At 38.7% G+C, this 13,063-nt stretch overlaps 1 protein-coding gene across 2 annotated transcripts in view; it reads left to right on the top strand.

The window, feature by feature from the left end:
- The window catches only part of Mib1 (MIB E3 ubiquitin protein ligase 1), a 115,020-nt gene extending 102,408 nt beyond the window's left edge, over window positions 1–12,612 (top strand). For both annotated transcript variants that reach the window (XM_004853166.3, XM_021265168.2), the window contains 3 exons: window positions 1,532–1,645; window positions 3,452–3,552; window positions 6,796–12,612. In XM_004853166.3, coding sequence (XP_004853223.1) covers window positions 1,532–1,645; window positions 3,452–3,552; window positions 6,796–6,936 — 356 coding nt within the window. In that variant the 3' untranslated portion in view covers window positions 6,937–12,612. The remainder of the gene's footprint in view (window positions 1–1,531; window positions 1,646–3,451; window positions 3,553–6,795) is intronic.
- The last annotated feature ends 451 nt before the right edge of the window (window positions 12,613–13,063 follow it).

Here is a 13,063-nt window from a genome sequence, read left to right as displayed (position 1 = left end):
CTTGAAAGATGATTGTCATTATTCATTGATAACACAGATTCTTGAGCTTTAATGTATATTTTCCTCAAGAGCCTCCAAAATTTTTAGTTTTTGATTTAAAATGCAATGAGCAATGACTTTTATTGAGCTTTAACTCTGTACTAAACATTTTAATCTCTTTTAATATATTTCCTCATTTATTTTCAGAACAGTCCTAAGAAGCAAATGATTTTCTACATTTTATAAACATGTTCTTTTTTTTTTTTTTTTTTTTTTTTTCCCGGTACTGGGGATCGAACTCAGGTCCTTGAGCTTGTGAGGCAGGCGGCGGAACCACTGAGCTAAATCCCCAGCCCTATAAACATGTTCTTAAACACTTACTTGAGAAGATGAAGTTGAGGTTGAAAATATCTCTTTCCCAAAAAGTACACCAAAGTATTAGTCCTGTACCCACATCATAGTAATGTTAAGAGTGTTGGAGCCTTGAAGAGTATAATGTGCCTTGGCAGGGCAAGGGAAGGAAGGGTTGAAGGGTTATAGCCTTTCTGAAAGGGCTGAGGAAAGCTCTTGTAGAAACAATAAATACCTGAACTTAAAACAGTCTCAGGAATTTTAAATAATTGTGGTTATATATTATGTGTTGAGACAATCCTCAATTTAAGAGAAAACTGTGCCCCCAAATTGAAGACAAATTCCAAATAGATTTCTATTATCATTAACTTCTACTGCATCTTAGCATCTTGCATAACCAAGCATCTCAGCCTGTTATGTTTTGGCTTTGGTGTCCCCCTTTGGAAATGATTCTCACCCCAGTGGAGCTGTTGGCATGGCCCAGCCTGTCCACATCAGTGTTTTGGAGCTTTGTTAAGGTTGTCTGTGGTAGCCTGCCATGTTCTCAGTACTTTTCCTCATATTAAAATGAACAACAAAGGGAAAGACTCTTGGTATAGGCTAAGATACGGAGTGTATTTTCATATTAAATGCTAATGCCAAAGAATGTATTGACTGTTGGGCTGGGGATTTAGCTCAGTGGTTCCGCTGCCTGCCTCACAAGTGCAAGGTTCTGAGTTCGATCCTTGGTACCAAAAAAAATAAGTATTGACTGTTATTTTATAATCAACTTTATATGTAAGGTAATATTAACAATTTACAAGTTAGAGCTTCACCTAGTTAGTTGGGGGCGGTGAGAAAGCTTCTACTGAAATACAGCTTCTACCCTTTTCAGAGTAGTTATTAGAAAGATAGTGTATCATGAAAAAAATGTTGATGCTTTCCTGAACTGCTACATTAAAAATTGTTGCCAAGCACTTTTCTTGTTATATTGCACCCCTTTGATAGAAGGAAAAGGAACGTTCAAGTGTATTAGAAAACGTCATCTTTTCATTGGAGAATGCTCATTCTTAGGTTGGCAGGACTTCAGCCTGGTGGAATTGGGTACTGGTGTAGCTTGTTTAATGTTTACTTCGGCGTGAAGGTTGAGCTGTAGAAACACAGAAAAATGCAACACTTTGATTCAAGTTCTTGCATCTGAGAAATCTCTGCCGCTTTTCAGACTGTGCCAGCCTGATGAAGAAGTGTGTGCAGTGCCGGGCGGTGGTGGAGCGGAGGGTGCCCTTCGTGCTGTGCTGCGGTGGGAAGAGCGCCGAGGACGCCAGCGATGAGCTCTGTGAGCCGCTGCTTCTCCAGCGCTTTCTTATTTTGTCTTCGTGTTGATACTTGCATGAAAACAACTTCATTTACAGTACTGTACTGTTGCTGTGTAAAGAAACATGATGTGTGGAGTTGGGTTGACAGAAATAATTGTGGTTTTCTGGCACTTTTGTCACAGTATAAGAACCTGAAAGTATATTTTTCTAGTTTGTGTTACGCTTGCAGAACTTTGAAAATACTGTGGGGCTGTTGTTTATTCTTTGTTTTGGTTCTGGGGATTGACCTGGGGACACATGCTAAGCAAATGCTCTATTGCTGAGCTACATCCCCAGCTCTTTTACAAAAAACTTATTTTGAGACAAAGTCTCCCTGGGTTGCCCACTCTGGCCTCCAGTTTGTGATCCTCTTGCTGTAACCTTCTGAGTAGCTGGGATTGCAGGCGTGCACCACCATGCTTGGCAAGAATATTATGTTCTTACCTAAAGAATGTTTGCTCTCAAAAAAAAAAAAGAATGTTCTCTTAAGATGAAATTTAGTGTATTGCCTCCCCTCCTTGGAAATGCCTCACTACTGAGTTATTTCCTCAGCCCTTTTTCTGGTTTTTGAGACAAGATCTCGGTAAGTTGCCTAGGCTAGACTCTAACCTGTGATTCTGCTTGCCTCAGTCTCCCAAGTAGCTGGTTTACAGGCATGTATCACCACACCTGACATCTTTTGTGTGTATGTGCATGTGTATGCATGTGCTCCGTGTGTGTGTGTGTGTGTGTGTGTGTGTGTCCGTCCATGTGGTACTGTGGATCAAATCCAGGGGCCTCATGCATACTACACCACTGAGCTTCACCCCAGCCCGATTTAGTATAGCTTGAGGAGGGACATCATCTTACAAATTATTTTTGCAGTTTACCAAAGTAATAACCTGGCTCCTTTTTATATTTTATGGAACAGTAATTATTTGGGACAGAGTAACTGTAGGCAAGTTGGATTGTAACATAGTGAACAAGTGGAGGCATGAACAGTAATATGTTTACCTTCACCATGGTCTTTACTTTAGTTGTATTTTTTTGCAGAGCTAGGGATTGAACCTCGGTCCTTGCTTCTGCTAGGTGAGCGCTCTCCCACGGAGCTATACCCCTGACCCTAACCTTGCCTTTTTCAACAGCACACCTTAAAGAATAATTGTCTTTATAGTAGATAACTGGCTAAATGGTTTCTTTGATTTCTTTGTTCTTTAAACATGCTTCATGAATAAATGAGGGACATTATTGTACCTGTTTCTACCGTTTCTGCTCTCTTTTCACCAAGAGAGCAGAAAAATCCCAGGAAAAATTAATTGAAATTAAAGACCAAGAATATGAAATCAAAGGTTGCCCTCCAGTTTTACAGACTGCTAATCACAATCTTTCTTGAGCTTCAAATCTCAGAGAAGTAACAAGAGGGGAAAATTCTAAGTGTTGCATATCTTCATAAAAATTGCCTGAGAGATTAATTAGCACTGCCAGAACTCTGTGCTGCCCACCATCTCGAGTTCCTGTGGTCCAGGAGCAGAGAAAACACAATGGGTTTGTGATCTTGCCAGAGGCAGCAAGCAGAGCTTTGGAAACCTGTGTCTGTGTGGATTGTTGTCTGGCTGCGTTAAATGTAACTAGAAGTTAATGTGCAAACCTGTGTATTTGGAAGATTATAATCAAGGAATGTAACGTGAGTGTCACTACTGTATCTATTGTCCTGATATAGTCTTTTAATAAACAGAATAGTAATAATTTTAGAAACAAAGGGATTGTCAAAACAGTAATAACTTAAAAAAACTGTATCTATATTTTAGCAAGTGGGAATATTCCAGTGTTACAAAAGGACAAGGATAATACCAATGTCAACGCAGATGTGCAGAAGTTACAGCAGCAGTTACAGGACATTAAGGAACAGGTAATGATTTTGTTAAACAGTGATTCCCAGAATGATAGTCTTTTTCTCTGAAACTAGTAGTATTTTCTCTAGTAAACATAGTTTATAGTAGTGTGTCATTTGTAGTATTTGAATATCTGCAAAGAGTTATACTATAACTAGGAGCCAGGGATTTAGCCCCGTGGCTTGCGCCTGCTTCCTAAGTGCAAGGTCCTGAGTTTGGATCCCTGGTACCAAAAAAGAAAAAATATGACTAGGAGATTTAATCAGCTATTTTCCAAAATAGGAAGCACAAAGGATCAGCAAACATGAAAAAATACTCAGCCACGTTAGTGACTGGGAGATGAAAGTGCAAATCATAGGAGCCTTAGGGCTGTTGGTGTCGAGTGTAATGCAGACTGCATAGCAACTGCACCTCTGATGCTCCTAGTGGGAATACAAGTTAGTAAAAAATTGGCAAACAGTTGGTTATTGTCTGATAAAGCTAATGGTATTATTTGGGAATATAAACTTGAGGGGAAATCACACAGATGGTAGTTACAACCCAAAGGCAGTGGGGTTTTCAGGCTGGGGAAGGCTGGGAAAGGGGGCACAGGGCAAGTTTCTGGAGCTGCTTACATGAATTTGGTCCATTTCTAAATTTCCATGGCTTGTGTATGCTTCTGCACATGTGATGCTTTGGTAGGAAGGAAAAGGTGTGTGTGGGTGTAAAAAGCAAGGGCAAGATAAATGCAAAATTGAGAATGGTGGTTATTCGTGAGAAGTGGACAGAAGGGATTGGGGAGGGTTTTTGGAGGGACTTCAAAGATGAGGTCAGCATTCCATACTTTAAACTGGGTGCTGGTTATATTCTCAAATATATAACAAAAGCACTCTTTTCTGTCTGTTCAATACTAAAGCAACAATGAGATAAAGAAACTGGTGGAAACTTGTAGCTACATGGTGAGTAAGAAAGCAGGTGTTTTCTGAGCCATCGTGTGCCGAGACCAGTGACCTGATCTGGCTCTGAGGCTGGAGCAGCAAGGGCTCCCACTGTGGCTTGGCAGTGCATCAGTGATATCCTGCACTGTCAGCGTCCTCGCTCCTGAGTGTGCTGTCTGCGTTTATAAGAGAGTAACAGACATAGCTAGCAGATAGTACCTACTTTAGAATTGAATATATTTATTTACTAGCATTTAAACACCTGCCTGAAAAGATGAAAGCTTTATAATGGGGCCAGTTTTTCTTTTGAAATCCAGCATGTAACAATACTTATTATATAATAAATAAGTAAAAATAAATAAGGATTTAATGATTCTTTTTTAAGACAGGGTCTTGCTTTGTAGTTCATGCTGGCCCTGAACTCATATGTAGCCCAGGCTGGCCTTGAACTCGAGGGGATCCTCCTACCTCTGCCTCCCCAGTGCTGGGATTACAGGCATGCACCACCATGCCTGACCGATCCTTTTGTCTTTTTTTTTTTTTTTTTTGGTACTGGGAATTGAACTAAGGACCTTGCACTTACAGACAGGCACAGTGCTACTGAGCTACATCACTGCCCCCTAAAGGTTCTTAAGTAGATGGGAGCATATTTGGTATATCTGATATAAAGTGAAATGGTTTTTAAAGTCTTTGTTCCTTTTCCATGTGAACGCTTACTGAAAGATGAAGCTAATTTTTTAACATATCTGGGAAAAGTGTTTTATCTTCTAATTGTGAATTTAATTGTGGGGGGAGCCACTGGGAATGGAATCCAGTGCTTGACCCATGATAGGCAAGGAGTTGCCTCCTTAGCTCTTTAAGTTGTTGTTACAATGAATAATGAGACTTACTGAGCCCTATTATGGGTCCTGAAAGAATAATTCAGCTCTGCTTCTAGCCTAAGTTTTTAGCATCCCAAAATTTATTCTCTCGTAAAAATCCACATCACTGAGGGTGTATACTGGTTTGAAATTGGGTAAGATACATTAAATGTGTGTACCAATTCCCCAAATAAACCTCATTATGATCTAATATTAGCATACACCAATAAAATTAAAAATCACGTCATCATTAAACGGTTGAAATAAAGGTCATCTCTGAGGAAGGGTGGGATTTCTTGCAGAGAGCCCTTCAGCGTTCTCAGAACCAGAGAAAACATCTGAATGCCTCTTTTCACTTAAATCTTGGATCTCTCCATTACTTCTTTGTCTCTCTGACAACAGAACTTAATTTTACTTGATATTAAGGCCATGTTCAAGTAACAAAAGATGTGACTTTCTATAGCTTTGCTTCTCAAAACTTAGGACAGGTAAACAAGATAGTTTGCCCTGGGGGATGTGGCTGATAATTTATGACTCTGGTTTCTTTTTTTGGTACCGGGGATTGAATGTGGGACCTTGTGCTTGAGAGGCAGGAGGTGGAACCACTGAGCTAAATCCCCGGCTCATCTGGTTTCTTTTTTTATAGCAATCTCTTCCGTGGTCAAAGCTGGTAACTACATTATTCTGTTGGCCTCAGGGCTGGTTTATTAATCTAGGGATCCCTGTTTATTTCACTATTTGGGAAAGATATTCAGAGTGAGGTATTAAGGTAAAATATGTTTTTGTAAATGTAAGTATGTTTGATGAATAAATACGACTTCCTAGAGTGTTTTTACAGAAGTATACCTAACATACTTCTAATTTTCCACGTTTATGAGATTTACACTTATTAACCTGTAACTGATGAGCCTGTTTTTAGCTCAGGGGATCGGCACTGGTAGCAGAGCACGGTGGCACCGTGCTCAAGAGAAGAGCGCTGGATCCGCAGACCCCAAGGTGACCTTCCAGCAGGCCATGTGGAGGATGTAGAGCCCACAGAGCCCCAAATTTGCTCTTTTATAAAGGGGCAGTGGTACAGTTCCAAGACAGGACGGTGTCTACCACGTGCCTGGCAGGCGCTGGCTGTGTCGCTGTGCTGTGCCCACCCCAGTCCACCTGATTCTTGGGGCAGTCTTCATGCAGCAGTGGCTGAGAGCCTGGAAGCGAGGGTGCCATTTTCATCCATTTCCTTCCTGCTCATGTCATTTTATATAGGGTTTATTTTATGTAGTACCTTTTATACTACCATGAAAGAACAAACAGTATTTCTGTTGTATAGCAATGGCATTTTAACTATTTAAAATTTTTAAAAACTATTTTTAAAAAGCAACAAAATATTTGACTAAAAGAACAGAAGAAAGTCAGTGATGTAACAGTTGTCACGTGTTACGTTTTCAAAATGTTGAATGTCTCAGCATTTACCACTTTGTCATCTCCATTACAGACGATGTGTCCCGTGTGTCTGGACCGCCTGAAGAACATGATCTTCCTCTGTGGCCACGGCACGTGCCAGCTCTGTGGAGACCGCATGAGTGAATGTCCCATTTGTCGCAAGGCCATCGAACGGAGGATTCTTTTGTACTAAGAAACTGTTTGTTAGCTAAAGGATATGGTTATGAGTCTTAGCTTCTAAGCAGGTTGGAAGTTCTAATGAATTAATTTCTAATGTCATAGTTTCTTTTCTAGAGTGTAATTAGATTGTAAATGTACCAGAACAAAAGATCTCTACAAAAAGTGTTTGAAATAGAAATCTTGTGTTTATTTGTTTGGAGGGAGGGGTATATTTTTCTTTTACATTTGAAACATGTAATTTTCTTTTGGTTTCGAAGGGGGAAATCCTTTGAGGAGATCCTTTTGTGTTTTTTTTGTATTTTCTCCTACAGATTATAAATTCATTAGACCTCAAAAGACATAATTCTGTATGATCAGTTATTACGATTTTACATAGTGAAGTGACACAGGTACCCTGAAAAGTTGTGCATTGAATGAAAGGGGCCAGTCAGACTGCTGTGTCACACATTAAATGATGAAATTATGGTACAGATTATGCATGGTGAAGGGAATATTGAAGGGAAGTTTCGGTTTTTAAGAAAACAAGAAGTTATCTAAATGTTTTTGAATTCTTAGAGTAATGCAAGCATAGACTAAGAAAATGACTTTGTAGTTAGCTTATTTCCTAGGTTTTAAAGAAAAACTAACTTGAATCAAATTACCTGTTTCAAAATGACAGAGTGATGTGAAAAGGAAAACCAAGCAATCATAGTGGAGCTGAAAATCAAAATCATAGTGGGGAAAAAAATAATAAAATAATACCTATTAACCATTAACAGTCACATCTTATATTAGTTTATGCACTGCTTGATTCAGCAACCCTTTAAAAAAAAAACCTGAGAAAAGTATGCTTAGGTTTTCCTGGCGAAAACTCCCCAGTGGGCTAAGGAGGGCGGTGACCCTGCCTCCCGACCGGGTTCTGCCCCTCGGGATGGGCCAGGTGTCGCAGGGAGGTAGCAGTCTCCCTTGCTCTGCATAGCGTCCAGAGCCTTACTGCGCTCTCAGATAGCAGCTCTTACTGGAAGGTGTTATTTAAACTGCCGACAGTATCTAAGATACTGTGAATGACCTCATAGTAGGTAGGTACTTAGAAAGAGTGCCAGTGCCGTATAGAAATGTGTCTGATTAACCTTTAGATTTGTTTTTTTCTAGTGGAGGGGCAGCCTTTGACTGTAGAGCATCTGATCATTTTCTCTTCTCTGACTCTTTTTGAGACAAGGGTACATATATACCTAACTAGAAATTTTTGGGTTTCTTGCTGCTGGATTATATTAAAAAAAAAAAAAAAGCAGCTGTTTATAATACTGTCTACTACATATTATGTATAAGGTCGCTCCTAACTAGAATGGATCTCTCACAGTTTTTTTCCCCCCTTTAAATCTGGCTAGCTTTTCTTATTTCAGTTTTCCTGCTTTAATAACTAACAATGTGTTGCCAGGCATGGTGGCACATGTCTGTAATCCCACTTGCGGGGCTGAGACAGGAGGATCATTGTGAGTTCGAGGCCAGCCTAGGCTACATAGTGAGTTAAGGCCAATCTGAACTACATATCAAGACCTGTCTCCCCCTCAAAAAAATAATAAATAAATAAAATAAATAAATAAAATATATATATAGTACATCGTGTCTAACCATAGCACTGTTTCTGGCTACTTAATTGCTACTGCCTTTGCCAGTGCTGGTGACAGCAGTGGTGAGCTTTGGGGGCTGCTTTTATAGTCTCAGCAATTCCATATATATGTTTAGCTGAGAAATTGTTACACTCTGAATAGTAGAATTTTCACACATTTCAAATGTGAAACTTTGTTGACTCTTCAGTTATCTCGGAGGCTTCTGAGACTATTTTTAAAGTATATTTTGAAGTTATAAGAAGGTCTGATTGATAATGTCATGTAAGGAGACATTTCTAAAGACAGCGGGAGTCAGGATTTCTCCCCGTGTGCCATAGGCCACCCCCACCCACACTGGGAAAGGGGGCCACAGCTGTGTTTCACTTCAGTCCCTTTGTTTTGTCTTCTGAGTTGCAGTGCTAAAACATATTCCCAAAAGGCAATAATATCTTCCAGACTAATTCTCCATAGTAAAAATAGAGCTTCAATTGTAGAAGTCATAAAGTCACTATAATTCTAGTGCTAAGTACTTGTGGATTTTCTCTATTTGTATCACTTTGAAATTTGTTTTATGAATAGAGAATTTTTCTGTAGTCATGTTTTTAAGTACCTAAAATTATTTTGAGTTTGCAAGAAAGAAAAAACTTGCTCTTTCTACACATCTCTCAGCAGTGCTTTGCAGGTTAGGTGTTTCCCCTTGTGTAAAGCTCTATCTTGTGCCTCTAGAGAGCTTTACCTTTCCTAGAAGTTTTTTTTTCCCAGTACCAGGGATTGAACTCAGGACCTTGAGCTTGCGATGCAGGCACCCTAGAGTTTTTTAAAATGACATGCACGCATTCAAAAAAATGTATTGACTGGGGCCAGAGATTTAGCTCAGTGGTGTCGCTGCCTGCCTCAAAAGCACAAGGTCCTGAGTTCGATCCCTGGTACTAAAAAAAAAAAATGTATTAACTGGGCTTCAGGGGCTGGTACCCAAATTGGGAGGAAAAAGAAGAAATCAGCCTCAGCACACTCAAAATGCATGCTGTGGCAGTTGAGTATTTGGTCATCTTGGGACAGGGAGGAGGGGACCCAGAGACACTGACAGCGTTTCTTCTCGATGCCCCCAAAGTGTCGGCGTTGATACCCGGCCTCCTGTGCTCCTCACTACCACCTTCTCTCCTTTCATTTTTCTGAGTCTTGGCGTTGTTACTCCAAAAACACACAGCTTACTGATGGTGCTATCCTAATTGTGTTTGTTCACACACTATAACATTCTTACTTACATACATATTTAATTTTGTTGGGAGCAAGATTTTCCAGAGAAGATAATTTTGTATGAGTGTAGGAATATTAGACAGTGTTTAGTTATGCTGGCCAAGTTATGATTAATTAAGCATTGCAAATGAACCAGCTAGCTACTGAGGCATAAAATTAATTGACAGATAATGTTGGAAATAACTTTCTTGAATTTGTATTTCGGATGGCTTTACTTGTGAGAGCATTTTGGCGTATTGAAGTGTATGCTGCTGACGATTTGTCCCGTTCAGATGGCAAAGCTTGCTGGGTCATGTTTGACACACCAGAACTATGCTGCCTAGTTATGTGTTGCCCACTTGCTATTGTTTGTTTATTCTGAATTCTGGATGCTTTTTGGACTCGGAATGAAGTTTATGAATGAAGAGAATTAGGGCTGGGGCAGGCTCAGGTCAGGACACTGAGGCTGCAACAAGTAGGAAACAGAAAAGTCAGTGTTACAAGTGAAGAGGAGAAAAGAGGGCCATGTGGATTCCATTAGAGCAGTACTGGAGAGAGTATATTTAATTGAATAATAAGAAGTGTACTTTAACCAGTCTGTCTTTAGTATAGTTTAATGGATAGTCTTTTGTAAATTATAGACTTTACTACAGCTTGCTTTTTTTTAATCCAAAAGGAAAAGCACTTCTCAAAGTGTCTAAAATGTTTTATAGTAATAATTTGTGTAAAAATTGAATTTTGGAATAGATGTTTTTGCATTTTTGTAGTGTGGTAAAAAAGAATAGTTTGCCATCTTAACTCTTTCTGAGTATACAGTTTAGTAGTGTTAAGTGTATTCACATTGTTGTGAAACAGATCTCTAGAACTTTATCTTGAAAACTGAAACACTGTACCCATTAAATAATTCCCTTGCCCCTTCCCCTCCAGTAGAATAGAGTTTTAACCATTTGTAAATCAAATACCTGAATTATTCAGTAGTTAGTTTGTGTTTGCAAGACCTCAAGTCGTGGTAAACACCGTGTTCCTAAAACATGGGTGTGGGACAGCATTTCTCTCCCTTTGCTCCAATTGTTATTAATAATAACTGGATAGGCTTTAAATGTCTGTTAATTGGAAGAGTTTATTTCAATTTAAGCCAAGGGAGAGAAACACATTTTAAATATCAGAATTAGGACCCGAGTTTGATCCCTGGTACCAAAAAAAAAAAGATTAGGGGATTAAATATCAGAATTAAGTTAACTTTGAATTTATCCTAAATTGGAAAGATAATAGATTTTTACAGATGATGTGTGCCTTGTTGAAAATGTCAGTTGTCTTTTAAGTCTGCTTCTCAAAGTTTCAGAAATGAACATTTCACTTGCTTGAATATTATGATAGGAATGCTGACTGATATTACTTGATGATATATATCTCCCCTAGGAACTTTAACATATATATAATGATAGCAGTATTAATAGTGAGTTGTACTTCTTTAAAATATTAAATTGAGGAAACTCATGTTGTCTCATGTGTGTATTGCTTTGCTCCAGTGAGGGGAGTCCTGTAGGCTGAGTTCAGTGTCCTGATTCACACCTGGTTAGTAGTGGGTGAGACAGACTACACTGTAAAAATAGGAGGTAGACAGTGGAGCTGACACATTAAATTGTAAGTTGCTACATTGGCATTTTCTACCTCCTCTTCTGTCCGAGTATTACTTTTTCCAGCATTTATTCTTATTTGTGACTAAAGAGGAATTGAGAACCTGAGGTTAAAATTGAAAGTGTTGTTTTATTAAAAATCAAAGCAGTAGGTACAAAGAAGTGAATTGTCATGTTCATTTGGTGCCTGAATCCATAGCGAGAAGTTATAATTGACATGTACAAAATGTCCAAGAAGGTACTATTTCTGAATTTTTAATTTTCCTGTATGGTCCTCAGTTTTGTTTCATAAACATGATTTGTTTCCTCCAAAATCAAAATGGCCTTGTAATTTTTAATAAAATAGACATGCCATTTTGTCTGAGATACATAATTTCAGGAAGCTATTGAAAGTTCTGACTCAGGGCTTTTTAACAGTTTAAGCAATTATTAGTTGTATTTTGGAAATTCCATCTACATAATTCTTCAGTGCCTTGAAAGAATTATCAGCTTGGCAGCGCCGTGAAAGCTTCCTAGAAGGTGGGTTCTGGTGCACGTGTGTCACTGCGAGTCACACTGTTAGCCCCTGTGACAGTGACCCTGCACTGTGCTGGGTTATGTAATTCTTGAAAGGAAGAGTTTTAGATTTGCACTTGATCCTTGTTTGTGTTTTGTTTTGTTTTTTAAACTGATCACTTTTCTGGCCATAATACTGTTACCAAAAAAGTGATTCTGTTATCACAGTGCAGAGCCATCGATGGTTTCTGGGAAGAGTAGAGCCAGCTTACACAGGGTGCTGCTCAGCTTCGGGGGGTCAGCTTGGGAAATAGCCTTCCCCTCAAATGTAAACACAAAAGCCTTTGTTCAAGGGATTCACTTAAAAAAATTTTTTTAAAGAAAATCATGAATTGCTTGTCATTCTTAATGCTGGTCTTAAGAGACTAAATCTATAAAATTGTTTTTAAGTTCTGTATGCTTGTGTCATTCTAAATGCAGTATATTCAATGTCAGAAGGTGGTTTAAGTGACTCAGTGTTTTGCTTTGTACGTTTTCCATATTTTTAGATTTCAGGGTTGGATTAATTTGAAGTCAAGTCTTATTGGTGGATGTAGTTTCTGCATGGCAAATGATTCTTGCTTATTAGCTTTTGTTTAAAAATGCTTAGCGAGAGCTAAGCTTTTAAAAACAGATGGGAAAAAAAAAAAACAGATGGAAACGTTTACCAGTAATAAAACCTGTGGTATATCATCTGGTGCTTTTCTCTGATCTTTTGAAAACTATCCTTTGTAGTAATGTACATGAATTTTTATTTTTAAGGCATTTGAAAACAAATCTCAGTACATCAAAAAATCTATTATTGTTGGAAAGGAAATTACAATATCTCTGAGAAACAAGGACATTCATGTCCAGGTCAGTATGAGAAGTAGCATCCCCAGCTGTGTCTCCCACTGCGGTGGTTTATGTCTCGGGGACCTCTGTCTAAGGACCAAAGAAGTTTTTGTATTTTAACACCTCCACATTCTTTCAGGCTTATGATGTATTATGAAAATGGTCTGAGTAGAATATACTTGATAAAAAGTAAATCAAATAGGAAGATTCAGCTTTTATTTTTTGAAAAGAAAACTTACTCCTCTTCACAGCTTAGGTAATAAGGATTTTAAAGCATTGGTTTATTTGCCTTTTTAAGAAACCATATTAG

This window comes from Heterocephalus glaber, unplaced genomic scaffold (assembly GCF_053883595.1).
Source record: "Heterocephalus glaber isolate CG9 unplaced genomic scaffold, H.glaber_assembly_v1.0 deba00000331, whole genome shotgun sequence".
Classification (NCBI taxonomy): domain Eukaryota; kingdom Metazoa; phylum Chordata; class Mammalia; order Rodentia; family Bathyergidae; genus Heterocephalus; species Heterocephalus glaber.
The sequence above is the reverse complement of the archived record's forward strand: the minus strand, read 5'-3'. Positions and strand labels throughout refer to the sequence as shown.